The sequence below is a fragment of the Callospermophilus lateralis genome, chromosome 2 (genome assembly GCF_048772815.1).
Source record: "Callospermophilus lateralis isolate mCalLat2 chromosome 2, mCalLat2.hap1, whole genome shotgun sequence".
NCBI lineage: Eukaryota > Metazoa > Chordata > Mammalia > Rodentia > Sciuridae > Callospermophilus > Callospermophilus lateralis.
Genome location: NC_135306.1, coordinates 145912487 through 145930211, shown reverse-complemented (window position 1 = coordinate 145930211; position 17725 = coordinate 145912487). Strand labels below are relative to the sequence as shown.

The 17725-nt window shown below is 37.0% G+C and overlaps 1 protein-coding gene across 2 annotated transcripts in view; it reads right to left on the bottom strand.

The window, feature by feature from the left end:
- The window catches only part of Nars2 (asparaginyl-tRNA synthetase 2, mitochondrial), a 137547-nt gene that overhangs the window by 9493 nt on the left and 110329 nt on the right, over nucleotides 1-17725 (bottom strand). Inside the window, exons 10-11 of one of the 2 annotated variants that reach the window (XM_076846581.2) lie at nucleotides 16111-16177; nucleotides 12680-12817 (exon numbers count right to left, since the gene is read on the bottom strand). In XM_076846581.2, the coding sequence (XP_076702696.2) occupies nucleotides 12680-12817; nucleotides 16111-16177 (205 nt within the window). The remainder of the gene's footprint in view (nucleotides 1-12679; nucleotides 12818-16110; nucleotides 16178-17725) is intronic. The other variant, XM_076846582.2, reaches the window with a different exon arrangement.

Genomic DNA, 17725 nt, shown 5'->3' with positions numbered 1-17725 from the left:
TAACTATACTGGTTTTATAGCTTTCTGTCTGTTTTTTATTTATCTGGAATATTTGCAACTAGAGTAGAACTGGAAACTTCTGAACCTTTTGAGTTAGTACCAAAATCTTATGCCCTGGTATGATTGATACTCATAAATATTTTTTAAAAAAATTTAAATTAAGTTGTAGACAGACACAATATCTTTATTTTTATTTGTTTATTTTTATGTGGTGCTGAGGATCGAACCCAGGGCCTAATGCATGCAAGGCAAGTACTCTACCACTGAGCTACAACCCCAGCCTGACCTATACATAATTTTAAAAAAATTTCTTCCTATCATGCCTTCCTGATTACTAGGTTACATAATTAGTTATATCCAACTATTTCTGCTTTGGCTATTTTAAAATTAAGGTGACAGTTGCTGTATTAATCAGCATAGGCTAGGTTATACTGTCATCATACAAAATCTCCAAAGTGCCAGGTGCAGTGGCACATGCCTATAATCCCAGTGACCTGGAAGGATCACAAGTTTCAGGCTAACCTCAGCAACTTAGATTCCATCTCAAAAAATAAAAAAGGACTGGGGATATAGCTCAGTGGTAAAGTGCCCCTGGATTCAATGACCTATTCCAAAACAAACAAAATAAAACCCAAACCAAAAAACAAAACAACTCCCTCCCCACTAAAAAACAAAACAAATAACAAAAACCACTCTAAAGCTTACATGAGTTTCTCAGTCTCAGCATTAGTAATATTTTTGGCCACACACTCCTTTGTTGTGAAGACCTGAACCATGCACTGTGAGATTCTATCCCCCACCCCCAGTACTGGGGACTGAACCCAGGGGTACACTACCACTGAGCTACAGTCTCAGCCCTTATTATTTATTTGGGTACCAGGGATTGAAATCAGGGACACTTAAGCATTGAGCCACATCCCCAGACCTATTTTGTATTTTATTTAGAGACAGGGTCTCACTGAGTTGCTTAGCCTGTCTCTTTTGCTAAGGCTGGCTTTGAACTCCTGATCCTCCTGCCTCAATCTCCAGAGCTGCTGGAATTACAGGTGGGCACCACTGCACCCAGCTAACCCTTTTATTTTTTGAGTCAAGGTCTAAGTTGCCCAAGCTGACCTCAAACTTGTGATCCTCCTGCCTTGGCCTCCTGAGCAGCTGGGATTGCAGGTATGAGCCACTGTGTCTGGCCCACTGTGGGATACTTAACAATATAACTGGTCTCTATTTACAAGATGCCAGTTGCACTATTCTAGTTATGAGAACTAAAGTGTCTCCAGGCATTGCTAAATGTCCTCTGAGGTGGGAAGAGGAAGACATAATAATTCCTGATTAAGAATCACTAGTTTTTGGGGCTGGGGATGTGGCTCCAGTGGTAGCGCGCTCGCCTGGCATGTGTGCAGCCTGGGTTCGATCCTCAGCACCACATACAAATAAAGATGTCGTGTCCACCAAAAACTAAAAAATAAATATTAACATTCTCTCTCTCTCTCTCTCTTAAAAAAAAAAAAAAGAATCAATACTTTACAACAATGAACTTTTTTTTTTTTTTTTAACCTTTCCATCCCCTGAAGCTGACAAAATAGCCTCTTTCTGAAGTCTTGTGGCAGACATAAAAAAGAGCAGGGAACACCATATGCTCTAAGCATTCGTCTAGAAGTAATGTACAATTGTCACTTTGGCTCATCATGCAGCAGGGCAAGCTCATGTCAACAGGGCACGGAAGTATAATCTCTGAGGCACAAGTAGAAACTATTTGTTTACAGCAAAAGAGTTTGCCATGTTGCTCTTTCCTCATTTACTTGGATGCTTTTACTTCTACTGTCCCAGCAAATTCTTCTTTATCCCTTAGAATTAAGACCAGAATGTCAGTTTATCTATTTTCTTTCACATCGTCTTGGAGATACTTATTAGTTTGAAGTAACTTATCAAAGTGAATATTTAAGTTGAATAAAAATTTTAGAAGACAAAAGTTCCATATCACTATTGTAGCTTTACTTGACACTAATTTTGTGGTATGTAAGAGAAACACATTTATCATCTATGTCCTTCTTCTAGATGGTCTGAAAATTCTGAAGTGGGTAAAAAAAAATTTGGGGGGGGATCAGGGATTGAATCCAGGGGTACTTAACCATGAGCCACACCTCCAGCGCCTTTTGTTTTTTATTTTGAGACAGTCTCACTAAGTTGCTTAGGCTGGCTTTGAACTTGTGGTTCTCCTGCCTCAGCTTCCTAAATTACCTGGACTATAGCCATGAACCACCATGCCTAACTCAAGTGGAGGAAATTCTATGTTTCCATGACTTAGTGAAGTTCCTTCCTCTTTATACATACATTTGTACCTTTTAATTAAGGCATTCCTTTATAGTGCCTCAAACGTTCTATGACCAAACACTAATATTTCTCTTTGAGCAAGTAGAGATTTACTTGTGGGGCAAAAAATGCACAAAGGCCTTGTTGTCTTCTCTTCTTCTAATATGATTCTTCTTTCCTCATTTACTTAAGTTTACTTTCCCTCAACCATATTCTAATACTTTTTGCTCTTCCAATCTATCTAGAAGCCTCCACTTTCTGAGACCTTTTATATATTTCTCAACTACAAATAAAGACACAGTTTGTATATACAGAGATTCATTTTCTTCTGGTACGATATAAAAAATACTACTTTCTCTAAAGATTATTAGAATGATCCCCTCAAATTTCCATATCTTTCAGTTAGGACTGAGATTCCAAGTAGGATTCTTCTGCCTGTATCTCCTCCTGATATCTACTGGGCTAATTATTTCAGACACTACCTGTTTCTCCAAGGGCTCGAGCAGAGATAAAAGGCACATACAGATACAACACAACACAAGATATAAGTATACACAAAATGCAAAATGTGGAGAGAGTCATACAAATTGGAGAAGTGATGAGAAAAACTTGGATGTGGTTTGCCAAATGTTTGGGAGGCTGGATGAGTGAAAAATGGTTGGCAATAAGCAAGCTGGCTTGGCTACTTGCTGGGGATTATAATTTGCCTTTATGGGTTGGCAGTTCTGAGGTTTAAATGAGGCTGATACTGACCAGGCAGTGCAGATGGGAGGAATTAATTCTGATGAGGTAAAGTAGGAAAGGTTCATGGATGAATAAAAGTGTTGCAGTAGACATTAGATTTTATCATAACTAACCAGAAACCATGATTCATAGTTATGCTATTAAGTGCCACTAGAAATGTACAGATAAAGTATGATGAATAATCATACAGAGCATAGCCACTATCAAAAAATACTGATTGACTACTAATGATTCTTCTCGGCAATTTCAGTGTACTTAGAGAATCAGCCACCTGCAAAGGTGACTCTAAAACTGGACTATTGTTACCATTCCTTTTCTGCCCAGTCGGTTGTTGTATACCACTCTTAGGGCAAGTCTTAAGCTGGTCATAGCGCCATCTTTCCTCTGGGGCATGAAGCTGCAAGTGTTCGAAACTTCCTTTAGGAAATATATAAGCATATGTCTACATTCCTGTTTAAAAGCAAAGTAACTCAATCTTCCCATGTTATTCTTTAATGAGGTTTCTGGAACTTTATTACATCACACCCCCAAATCAGCCACGACCTTGAATTTTTAAATGTTCTTCTGAATTAAAGGCCATCCATACTTTATAAAAAAATATAGGATTCCTTCAGTGGTAAAGCACCCATGGGTTTAACCTCCAGTACCAAAAAAGAAAGAAAAATATAGGATTCAAAGGGAACAGAAGGTAGAATCAGAGAATATGAATAGTATAGCTGTGGGTCTGGTGGTTACTGGGTATAATAAGCTATAAGGAACAGGAACCAGAGCAAGCTCTGTCATCAGAGAATTCACCAGCTGCACAGTGAAGTGCCTTCTTAATTTAAAGATGACCAAATCTGAGCACTTTTGTAACTAAAAAGCTCTAATGTTTTTCTATGCTCCTTGGGAGACTTGAAATAAATGGAAGGACATTGGCTCTGCTATCCTTTCACTCTCCCCAGGTAGTAAAACATTCCCCTAATTTCCCCTACCTTAAACAAAACCTGTTTCACTTTGGCTACATCTTTCAGGCCCGGGATGCTTCTTGGCACATCCTCCTCTTTGGGTGTGAGTTTTGATTCTGCTTAAGTCACACAGCTGCAGTGACATGCTGTCTAGAAATAGTTTCTGTTGGTATTCAATCTGAACAAACCCTAGTTTCTATTTATGATACTCCCTTCTGACTCTGACTCTTTGAATCCAATCAATGTACCAAAAATAAAACTCAGATCTTTAATTAAAACAACAATAACAACAAATAGGCTAGATAGAAACAAGACCTTTTTGATACATAACCTCTTTTATGCTAAGTCAAAGGCAGGAAAAAGTGTCATGTCCTTTCCATTGCTACTTCTCTTTCCACCAACCTGAGCACTTACAAATATTGATGAAAACACAACAGGATGCCTCCTTATTCAGTTTCCCACAGGCTACTACTCACGATGGAGTAACATTACATTCAATTATCAAAAGAAAAAGAATGTTAAATAAACTAAAGGAAACACATTTGTGGTCTCAGACTCTATGAACTTTTCTCTAACTTCTGATATAGACATTATTTTCCCTCTGAAAACAACTGGGTACAGTGAGGAAAGAGCCTTCCAGATGCCACAGTGAGAAGATGAAGATGGGCTGTAGGTAGCAATGACTGAAGATGGACTTGGGCAGGCATAATGAAGAGTCAATTGTATTACTTCTGTGGCCTGAAAGAGGCAAACATTTTATAATGTGCAAAACTGCAAAGAATTAATGGCTTCAAAGGAACAGAATTCCCACCTTGCCCTTAGACACATACTCCCTTCTCCTCAGGGCCAAGGTAATTGCACATTTCCTTCTTCCTTAGAGAGCTCTAAATTCCAAGTGAGCCAGCAGAAAAAAATTAGCTGGGGCCACAAACTCACATGAGTTCTTCCCCTTGAGAGAATAAACATTACTATAAATAGCACCACTCTTAGAATCAAAGTATGACCTCTGGGAGTCACCTATGATTCCTTCCTGTAGTACTTTTTTTTCTACTTCCAGTTTATTTCAGAGTCCACTGATTCACTGATTACTTTTTAAAAATATCTTTATTTATTTTTAAAAGCTTTCTTTTTTTATTTAATATTTTTTGCAGTTGTAGATGGACACAATACCTTTATTTTGTTTGTTACTGTATTTTGGTGCCAGGGATCGAACTCAGTGCCTCACACGTGCTAGGCAAGTGCTTTACCACTGAGCCACAACCCAGGCCCGAAATATCTTTTTTTAGTTTCACTTCTTTCTCCATTTTCATTGTCGTCACCATCTTAGTCTAAGATCTTATCTTTCCTTTTCCATATTCTAAGAGTCCCCTCCTTCCTCAATCTCTCCTGTGTACCACTTGTTAGCTTCATCTTATCATCTTGCCATCAAGAAAAAGGAAATACAATGCCTTTCTACTGTGCTGGATGGATCCTATGCTATACGAAACATTCCAACCTCTCCATAATTCGTTCCCTCTTGTCTAGCCATCTTTATCACAAAATTTCACTCTCTAATATATTTATAGTTTTAATTTGCAAAACAATTTTATAAACATTGTTCATCTTACCTCCACAACAAGCCTGTGATGAGAAAAGGATAGTATTCCCTTCCAAAGTAAACATATTAAGTTATTTACACGTACATTATAAAAATAAAGTATACAAAGCATAAAAATAACAAGTATATATTCTATCGACTTTTATGAAATGAACACACTATGAATCATCACCTACATCAAGAAAGAACAGGATGACTATCATGCTAAGGAATAAAGCCAGTCCCAAAAAGCCAAATGTCGAATATTTTTGCTGATATGTGGAAGCTAACCCACAATAAGGGGGGAAGGGGAAGAACAGATATTTTGTAGATTAGACAAAGGGGAATGAAGAGAAGGGAGAGGAGGATAGGAAAAGGAAAGGCAATGGAATGAATCTGAAACAATTTTCCTATGTACATACATGAATACACCACGGTGAATCCCACCATCGCGTACATCAATTGGAATGGGTTTCTAATCAGTACAAGATACATTCCATGCTTGTATATTAATATCAAAATTAACTTTATTGTCATGTATAATTAAAAAGGACAATAATTTTTTAACCAATTAAGGCAATTTAAAAAAAGAAAAAAAGATGAGCTTCCAAAAAGTCTTTCTCATGCTCTTTCAGTTACTGCATCTACCAAAAGTAACTTCTTTCCTGTCTAATATCATCATAGGGTGATATTGCTGATTTTTCAACTTTCTGTAAATAGTATCATACAGTGTATACTGTTTGTTTAGTTTCTTTTACCGAAAGTTGTATTTGTGACATTTGTCATGTGGATACATGTAGCAATAGTTTATTGACAAGGGTCTTCCTCAGTGCATCTGTAGGTTTGAGACTTAGCTATTTTGATGCAGATCAGCCTCAACCCAGGGAAATTCATTAGGTACCTCATGGTTAAGTGTTTGCTCTCACTGCTGTATCCCATTATATAAATATGCCATAAGTGAGTTATTTATTCTACTGCTGATAGTACACACTCCTTGGAGTGGGGCTATAAAATGGGGCTGCTATAAATAGTCTTGTATGTATTTTGGTGAACATAGGTGTACCAAAACTAAAACTCAGATCCTTTGAATTAAACAACAACAACAACAACAACAAATAGGCTAGATAGGAACAAGATCTTTTTGATACATTTGAAGGGAATACTATCCTTTTCTCATCACATAACCTCTTTTATGCTAAGTCAAAGGCAGGAAAACATGTCATGTCCTTTCCTCTGCTACTTCTCTTGCCCCCAACCTGAGCATTTACAAATATTGATGAAAACACAACTGGATGCCTTCTTACTCAGTTTCTCACAGGCTATTACTCAGAGTGGAACAATTATAGGTCCACATTTCAACAGGAGAGAAACTGCTGAATCATAGAATATGCAAATATTCAGCTTTAATAGTTCTATGATTTGGGGCTGGGGTTGTGGCTCAGAAGAAAAGTGCTGGCCTAGCATGCAAGAGGCACTGAGTTCGATTCCCAGCACCACATAAAAATTAGACAAAGGTATTGTGTCCACCTACAACTAAAGAATAAATATTTTTTTAAAAAAATAGTTCTATGATTTCAACATGGTTTGTGTCCTCCAAGGGTCCACTGTGATTAAAGGCTTGGTCCCCTGATGCTTCTGAAAGGTGGTGGAACCTTTGAGAGGTGGGGCTCAGTGGGAGGTCCTAAGGTTATTAAGGGAATGAGGTATTTCTTGCGAGATCTCTTTGGTAATCCTTGTGAGAGGTTAGTGTAAAGCCTGGCTCCACCTGTGCTTTCTGTTTATGTTCAAGATGTGACCACTTACTAGTTCATATATGTGCTCCCACCATGATGTGCCACACCATGCAGCACTACAGGCCAAACCAATGAGGCTACCTGATCTTGGAATCTAAACCTTCAAAATTGTAAGTTAAATAAACATTTTCTCTTTATAAGAGAGCTACCTCACGCATTTCATTGCAGTAATACAAAACTGACTAATAATGGCTACTGCCAAAGAGTTTCCAAAGTGATTGGACCAATTTATACTTTTACCAGCAGGGTATGAAAGTTTTATCTTTTAACACTGTTACAAACAATTGGAGCCATAGGCTATTTTATTTTACCATTCTAACTGGTAAGCAGTGGCACCTTTCTATGGTTTTAATTTGCACTTCCTTGTCAACAAATGAGACTAGGAATACGATCCCTTGAGAATACTGCAACTAAGAAAGATTAAATGGTGGACAAATGAGCAAAACCTAAATTTCCTGGCTGTAACCTACTGCTTTTCTTGCTCCTCCAAACAATATTCCAAAAATATCAGTGTTCTGGCAAGGCCATCAAACATGTCACATCCCTGCCTCTTCATCTCAGCTCCAACAGTTACTAGCTCTGTGACTGTGCACAAGTGACTACAGCACAGTGCTAAGAAGTAAAGGTCTCTTCTGTAAGAAAGGGATTAAAAGCACATGGTATACGTTCAACAAATGTTAAATTTTCCTCTTTCAAATGCTTCAATACTATACTTGTCAGATAATAAGTACTCTCTAACATGCCGATTTGGAATCTCAAGTTTAATCTACTTTGCTCATCTTTTCTTTCATTTTCTTCTTATAACCATAAACACATTTTCTCTCTAATCTTGCAAAGTTAGTTTCTCTTTAGGTAAATAAGATGATACAAATAATTTCTCAACTTGTCTGAATTCCTCTTCTTTGTTCTTCTTCATAATATTGCAGCTTCCTCAATACTCTTATTTAACGAGAAAGCTTAGAAGACATCTATGTTCACTTTTATCTTGATTGCTTTAACTAAACAGTTGTTTGGCTGAAGCAATGGAAAGACTGAAATGAAGACAAATATCAGTAGATTAGCAAGAAATGTAAAAGTCTATTACACATAAACATACTTCTCCTCCTTATATTCCTTACCTTTATAAGTCAAAGTATATTTCTTCTTATTATTTATTGGTACTAGAAATTGAACCCAGGGGTGCTTTATCATTGAGCTACATCCCAGCCCTATTTACTTATTTAAAATAATTTCTTTTTTAGTTGTAGATGGACACAATACCTTTATTTTGTTTGTTTATTTATTTATTTTTATGCGGTGCTGAGGATCGAACCCAGTGCTTCACACATGCCAGGTGAGCGCTCTACCACTGAGCCAGAACCCCAGCCCCTATTTTTTATTTTTATTTTTTTTTTAAATTTTGAGACAGGATCTTGCTAAGTTTTGGAGGCTGGCCTTGAACTTGTGATCCTTCTGCCTCAGCCTCCCACGTCACTGAGACTACAGGAGTGCACCTCTGTGCCTGGCCTGATCTGTCTCTTTCAAATGATATGCTTGGTAATTTAAAAGATATCCTTATATATGCCAGTGAAGAAAAACTTAAGACTACATGATTTCAGAGAATCTTAAAGATGGTTAGTACCTTACAGGAAATCAAACCAAGTCCTCTCATTCTACAGAAGGAGAAACAGATGGACACTTGGAGAGACTCATCTACGGTAATACATTTGAGTAATAACAGCTGGATTTCAAACCTAGAACTAGCAGCTCTCAATCTGGGGTAGTTTTCATTACCCCACAGAGCATATCTTCTTCTTTTTTTTTTTTTTCTTTTTTCTTGGAGGGGTTGGAGAAAAGGAAGAAGAAAGACTATAACTGTAGAAATATACAATTTTACTATGTATTACCTCTTAGCCCAGAGTTCCATGTGTAGGTTAAATATTTTCCTAGCTTTCTCTTTTGATTTCCTAGAGAAAACACTAATGAAACACACCTTTCTTATTTTTCAAGACTGCATTGCATCCCTTGCAGAAACGCTTGTAACCCTTCTGCAACTTGTAATTAGAGCCTTACTAAGAGAAATCCAGAATTTAGTCATCTGCCCAAAAGTCTACATATTCATTGCTGAAAAAAAACATGGAATACATGGGGTAGAAGCAGGCACTTTACACCAGTAGAATGATAAGAAATCTAGGTGGCTAATATGTTATAATCTAAGGCTAATGTAAACAGTTTAACTAAATGATATTTGAATAACTTAGCAATGATAAGCTGTATGCCATAGTACTATATGAATTGTGGAAGCACACGAAAGTTCACTGTGATGCTTTCAAAGTTTCAGACCACATTACTGGAAAGATTGTGCTATAATGAAGGCCTGACAGTATTTCCTGAGGTAAGAAGTGTGTGTGAGTGCAGTCTCTGAGAAAACTGCCTTTTAAGAACTCTCATTATATAGCAACATGTTATATGGCAACACATGCAAACATTATGATGCTAATATTCCAATAAAGCTCTTAGCACAATTTAGAAGGTAATGACAGACAACTTCACACTCACTGATTACTTACCATCCAAACACTGGGCTACATGTACTTTTCATATATTACCTAAATTTAATCCTTTGAACTCCAGAAAATATTTTTATCATTTCATTTTTACAGGCCAGGAAACTAAAATTATCTAAGATCAACTAATTGATACTATACAGACCTTGGACTTGAACCTAAGAGTGTCTGAGTCTAGGGCCATTAGACTTTTCCTCTATACTGTGTTGTCATCACTAACAATATTTAGAGTAGAAGCTTTTTTTTTTTTTTTTCAGCTTCCTACCAATTTCCTTAGCAAATCAAGTCATGACTATGTGTCCACTATGTGTCTAAAACTGTGTTTGGTTCTATTTATCCATCCATCTACCAATACATCCATCCATCTACCAAATAGATATTATTACCTGCTATGTCCCAGGCATTACGTAGGTCCTAAGGATACATTGGTGAGTGAAAAAGAAAACCTCAAGACAGAGAAAAGAGTGATTAAACATTTATGCACATAGACACAAATTGTATTAACGGTTATGATGGATTAAAAGTTAGTAGCTCTGGCTGGGCGCAGTGGCTTATGCCTATTATCCCAGCAACTTGGGAGGCTGAGGCAGGAGGATCAGCCTCAGCAACTTAGCAAGGCCCTAGGCAACTCAGTGACACCCTGTCTCAAAATAAAATACAAAAAGGGCTAGGGATATGGCGCGTGGCTAAGTGCCCCTAGGGTTCAATTCTGGTACCAAAAAAAAAAAAAAAAAAAAAAGCTGTGGATTTAACAGGGGATCATTTCTGATCTTAACAAGGGCCACTTTAGTGGCATGATAGAGGCAGAAACCATATTGGAAGGAATGAGTAGTGAGCAGTAGATAGTGTAGTTTTTTTTTTTTTTTAATTTTTAATATTTATTTTTTAGTTCTCGGCGGACACAACATCTTTGTATGTGGTGCTGAGGATCGAACCCGGGCCGCACGCACGCCAGGTGAGCGCGCTACCGCTTGAGCCACATCCCCAGCCCCGATAGTGTAGTTTTATAAAAAATAAAACCCTGAAGGAGAGTTTACTTTGAGAGAGAAAAACTTATAAGGAGGCTATGAAAAATACATGCTACAAAGTTTTATTTATTCTTTAAGCACTGCAGAAATCTAGAAAAGGAACATTCGAAGTGGCTGGGTAACCCAGGAAAGTATTTACAGAGAAGGAAAGTCTTAAGCAGAGAACCTAAAGGGATGCAGAACTGAGTTTTAAAGTACTCCATTTAGGGATATTACATGAGGGGGAGGGGGAGAGGAGGGAGGGAGAGAGGGCGGGGAGAGGGTGTTGGTACAGGGTACGGGGCTGAACTGCAATCAGTCTCTCTGTGCTGTAGTTTTTCTTTTATAAAATGAAGGAAACTAAGTTTCTTGGTAAAGTTGTTAGTTGTTTCAGGATTTTGAGATGAGATGATAGTACGTGACTCACAGCAATCTAGTAAATTATAGCTAGAACTGTTTTATTCATACTATATGAGAAATAGGAAATATACTCAAACAGATAACCTTGTATACTAAAGATGGGGCATCTTGTTTACTAGTGGGGCTTAACCTTCATTTCCCACAAGTATTTGACAGGCACAGAAAAAGTATCAGATAGCAAACTTTAGTTTTGGGGCCTAATTTGAAATAAATATATTTGTCTCACAGACCTTTATAATTAATGGTATTAAATATAACCTATTGAATAAATATTTTCAAAGTCAAAATATATTCTTATATTATAGCTAATTTTGTAAAGGAGAGAAAAGAGACAGAATAAGAAAAATAAGGGGAAAGTAAACCAGAAAAATAAAAAGCAACTAAAATTAAGAGTGAAAAGAATAGAGGATAAGAAAGGGTAGAGATCAGAGACAGAGGAACTACAGGCAGATGGAGAAGACACAGATGAGATCTGTGAGATCTGGACAAGGAGGCCCTGCCTAGAACTCCTTGATTCCTCCACAGTCACCCCTCACTATTTCTTTTTATAGCCCAGACCAAAGTACTCCAATGAAGCTGCCTGCTCCTCTGCCTGATCACACCAAAGCTATATCATCTGTTGCCCAGCCTGTTTCTCTTCCCAGGAGTCTTTTAATCAGTACCACACTCCGCAGCAGACCTGGCATGACTACACAGTGTCCTAAGCCCACTTCTCAGTCACTTAAACAAAAACAAAACAAAAAACAAACCTCCCCCTACAATTGCATCTGCTAAACTAAGGACACCTTGAGATAGAAACAAGTTTTTTTTTTTTTTTTTTTTTTTTTAATTTAATAGAACACTAAAATCTTTGGGAATGCTTATCAGGAGGTGCCTTTATAAAACAAAAACGGGCTGGGGCCAGAGCGCTTGCCTAGCATGTGCAGGGTCCTGGGTTCGATCCTCAGCACCACATAAAAATAAATAAATAAATAAAGGATTGTGCCCGACTACAACTAAAAATAAATAAATAAAAATATTTAAAAAAACAAAACCAAAACCAAAAAAATCTTGGCAGTATTGGGGATTGGACACAGGGTTGCTTTACCACTGAGGTATACTCCTAGTCCTTTTTATTTTTTATACTGAGACAAGGTCTAAATTGCTGACTTGAACCTCCTGCCCCCGGCCTTCCAAATCACTAGGATATAGGCACATGCTGTGGCCCCAGTCTGAAAAGCTATCATTTTTGAGAGATTGAAAGAGTGATTTTTAAAAATATGCCGAAAGCTAAATGAAATTAAATAAGGGGAAAACCCAAACTCTGAGATGATGCAATTTATTTAGTATCTCTTCTTACTGTGTGCTGAGGGCCATCTTCATTATCCCTCATGTAGAAAGGCTTGAGTGCTAATGGATAGTTTATGACGAAGACTGGTATGTCGCCACAGTGCTTCACCAGGTACTTCTCATGTTCAGTTTGTAGATCAACACCCCACTGTAATGAGAAAAAAGGAATGATAATGGGAGAAGGCAGAGCTAAAATACTCAATAAAGCCCCTGAAAATAACCTGTATCAGTTCCAAGGGCTTCTTTTCCCTGAGGCGCAGTGATGTGTAGAGCTGTCTGGAGAGGTTACACAGCTGACTAAACTAAAGAAAGATACTTGTTAAAAAGCAGCCAAAGGCTTGGAGGGATGAAAGCTGAACCCACAGAAAAACACCAAGCTTTCTGTCTGTCTCAGGGAGCAGCATTCAGCAGGTGAATAGCACAGGCAAGAAAACAAAGTACACTTTGTAGACGAATAAAACTGACTTCAGAATTTTAGTTTTTATTAATATTGCCTTGAGCTTCTCCCATAGTCACTGTTCCTAAGTCTCAGGAAATTAAATGACGGAAGATAAAATTCCTAATATTGAGCCCAGCTTTGGCTAGATGGTCTCTCTTGGGATTTTTTTTTTTTTTAATAAAAGCATCAACTCATATCAGATGCTCTTTGATGAATATTTAATAGCACTGTTCAATCTATTTACTCAGCAAATACTAATGTGCTTATTAAAATCTAGATATTAGATATGGTGGTAAGAAAATAGTTACAATTCCTGACTTTGTGAAACTTCTAGGGTGTGAGATAAACTTTAAACTAAAATTATACAAAGAATTAATTGATTATAAATCAAACTAGCACAGTTATGTTAAAACTTACAAAGGCATTTGACAACTGGGAGGGAACTGGAGTAAGGGATATTTAAGGACAAAGGCATTACATTCTTAACATTACCTTATTATTCCCACTTGTCTGGCAGTAACTTTTCTTTTATTCTTTATTCACTTTAAACAAGAAATTTATTTAAACAATAACATGCTTGACTTCAAAGTAAAACTACCTAGACTTTTTTTTTTCAATTGCAATTTACTACTAAAGACAAATCGTACTACATCTTAACAGCTACATATTAAAAATACATATTAAAAAGTTATAAAAATCTTCTTGATTTTAAGATGACAAATGAAAAAACACTAAAATTCTAACAATTAAACAAGGCATGTAAAAAAAATTTTTTTCCCCTTTTGGTATTGCATATCAAATCCAGCATCAACTCCACGACTGAGCTGCATACCCAGACCTATTTATTTTTTATTTTGAGACTGTGTCTTGCTAAATTAATGAGGCTGACCTTCAACTTGTGATTCTCCTGTCTCAGGCTCCAGAGTTGCTGGGATTACACGTGTGTACCACCATACTCAGCAAAGTGTACAAAGCTTTTTATATTGTTGTTGTGAAAACAGTGAGAGAAAAATAACTTACTCAAATATAAAGATAAGAGTTGAATTAGCATACCAGTAATGGAGAAAGCAGGTATTTTCACAGAACCAATACAGAATCAATATTTTTCCCTATCATATTTCCATTTGATGCCAACCAAAACATACTATTGTCCAGTTAGTTTAAAAAAAAAAAAAAAAAAGGAACGTATTCCTTCAAGGACACCAGTACTTTATGTACAATAAAGGAATGGGAAAGGGGAAAAAAGAATAGAATAGAGACAACAATACTGTAGTAGTCAGGACATGCTGGAATCAAATTGCAATTTTCTGATTGAGAATGTATTCTTGGTCTGTAAGAACAGAGTTCTGGAATAAAGTAGCAGGTTCCCTTCTTAGTAGACAACCTGTGCCTGCTGCTGGAGCACATCAGTTGTATCTCCATCCTCCATTTCCAGCTATGTAGGTGTGTTTCATAATTGCTGCTCATGAAACTGGAAATTGATCTACCTCATTAAAAACCCTTTCCACAATAGGCTTTTACCGGTTCCCTAAATGGTTTGTTCCTCTTAATCTTAAACTGCACACCATGGAACCATCCTTCTCTTGCCACCTTCAAACTGACATGATTGTTATAGTCTTGAGTTCATTCTTGGGCTTTTTGTCAGCCATGGCAAGTTCTAGAGTTTCTTCAGTTGTTGTTTTAACGAAAGAGGAACCAGGTCCATACCAAAGGTGCACATGAACAGTGCTAGGAGCAGTAGAAGGTGGCAGCAGTTGTAGATGAAGAAGAGGCATATGCACCTGCCTGGTAATATTTAAAGTACAGGAATAAAGGACTGGAATAGAAACAAAGACACTGCCTCTAACACTGGGGCTCTCTGAGCCTATATATATTTTTGCCAGTAGAATAAAGGAGATCCTGTACAGAAATGAAGAATAGAATAGGGGTTGCCAGGGTTTGGGGCTGAGGGAAATGAACAGTTGTCATTCAAAGGGTATAAACTTTCAGTTATAAGATGAACAAATTCTGAGGATCTAAATTACAGTGTGGGTGATGATGGATATCTTCATTAACTTGATTGTGATCATTACATCATGCATACATGTCAAATCATCACCTTGTGTACCTTGAATATATACAACATGAAACAATTAAGTGTTAAAAATGAAGGAGTGCTTAAAAAGGAGCTATTTGGCCTGTAATCCCAGTGTCTTGGGAGGCAGGAAGATTGTAAGTTCAAAGCCAGCCTCAGCAAGGTGCTAAGCAACTCAAGGAGACCCTGTCTCTAAATAAAATAAAAAATAGGGCTGGGGATGTGGTTCAGTGATTGAGTACCCCTCAATCCAATCCCTGGTATCCCCCAGTCCTCCCCCAAAAGAGCTATTTGGAGAGGCTCAAAATTAAGTCTATAAAGTTCAACTGAAAAAGAAACTTGGTTAATATGTTGACTAACCTTATTTCATCATATAACCTCTTTTATCTGTTACCTTTTAACATCATTCAGAATAAATTTTGGGAAATAATTAACCATTTGATTTCCACAGTAATATAATATGACTATTATTCTTTTTTTAGGATTTTCATCTTTCTCAACTTGGTATACTCCTTTGTAATCCTTCAGGCACTGCTATTTCAAATGCTACAATTTTATTTCAATTTACAATTTTATACTTTTTTCACCTTAAGTATTTTAACAAGGTCCAGCAAAGGTATAGAAGAACGAATACTATATGTTGCTAGTAAGCGAAATAAGTTTATTTTGAAGAATTTTTTTTTCTTTTATGTGCCAGAGATTTAACCCAGGGGCACTTTATCATCAAACCACATCCCATATCCCTTTTTATTTTTTGTTTTTGAGACATGGTTGCATTAAATTGCTTAGGGTCCTGATAAGTTGATGAGGCTGGCCTTGAACTTGCGACCCTCCTGCCTCAGGCTCCTGAGCCACTGGGATTACAGGCCTGTACTACCACACAATAAGAGGGAAATATATTACACACATGCACACATTTCAATACTACCTCTGGAGTGAAGGTAAAGTTCTGTGATGCTCGCTGTAAGATCTCTATGGCCTCCGTGTAAGAAATGCTGTAGGAAAACAAATAAAAGCAGAGAAAGGTTAAACTCAAGCTAGAGGATGTGGGTCACTGGGGGTGTGCCCCAGAAGGGCTCAACTTCCCAGTGGCCCCTTCCCCCCTTTCCCTCTGTTTTCTGGCTGTCATAAATGGATTTGCACTCCTCCATCCTGCCCTTCTGCCATCATGTTCTGTATCTCCTTGGGCCCAAAGCAATGGACTTGGCTGACCATGGACTCAATCTCTGGAACCATGAACCAAATACACTTTTCCTCTTCTAAGTTGGTTTTGTTAAATATTTTGGTCACAGTAACACAAAGGTATTATAATAACTGGAAAGAGTTTCATTTTATAGTATAAATAAAATCCCCAAAGCTATGTTTTAATAGGTTTTATTTTTAAGATGAAAATTCTATTCAAATTAAAACTTAATATTAAATAATAGGTAATATCTAAGGTAATAATGGTGATGGCAGTGGTGGTGTTTAGTAGAATTTAAAAATTAGTACTTTATAGAAAAGAAAATGAAGCTTAGAGAGGATCAGTACCTTGCCAAACATCAGTCATGAAAAGTAAGTAATATACACTGATCTCCTAACTCCAAAATCTAAGTTTTTAACTGCTAAGATACTTGGAGTTTCATATGTTTAATCAACACATTGAGTTCTTCCCCTGATTCTACCACTTACTAGCTATGTAAATCACCTCAACTCAGTGAAAGCATGTTATTAATTTTTGTAATATGCTATACAAACATTAAAAATTAAGTATTCATACTTGTAAAAGGAGATTGGACTACCTTATCTGGAGTTCTTTCCTGCTTAGACATTCTATTGTTCTATTTCATCAATTACTTTATATGACCTACCAATTTCACTGAGAAATATTAAAAGCAGTCAAAATGGGAAGCAGTAAGATTTTATAACATTGTTACTATTCCATTAGCAAGTCAAAATGACTCTAAATATTGCTGTTCTAATTCTCCCACACCTTAATTTAGGGCAAAGATTCAAGTTCAAATTATAGTCTGACAATGGATTTCCTTAGTGGCCTTCATCAACTCTCTCTAGTATTTTTTTTAAAAAAAATATTTGTTTTTAGTTGTAGGTGGACATAATACCTTTCCTTTCCTTTTTTTTTTTTTTAAAGAGAGAGAGAGAGAGAGAGAGAGAGAGAGAGAGAGAATTTTTTAATATTTATTTTTTAGTTCTTGGCGGACACAACATCTTTGTTTTGTATATGTGGTGCTGAGGATTGAACCTGGGCCGCAAGCATGCCAGGCGAGTGCGCTACCGCTTGAGCCACATCCCCAGCCCCTCCTTTCCTTTTTTAAAAATATTTATTTTTTAGTTTTAGGTGGACACAATATCTTTATTTTATTTTATGTGGTGCTGAGAATCGAACCCAGTGCCTCACGCATACTAGGCGAGCATGTTACCACTTGAGCCACATCCCCAGCCCTCTTTTCCTTTTTAAAAAAAAATATTTTTAGTGATGAACACAACATCTTTATTTATTTATTTTTACATGGGGCTGAGGATCGAACTCAGTGTTTCACATG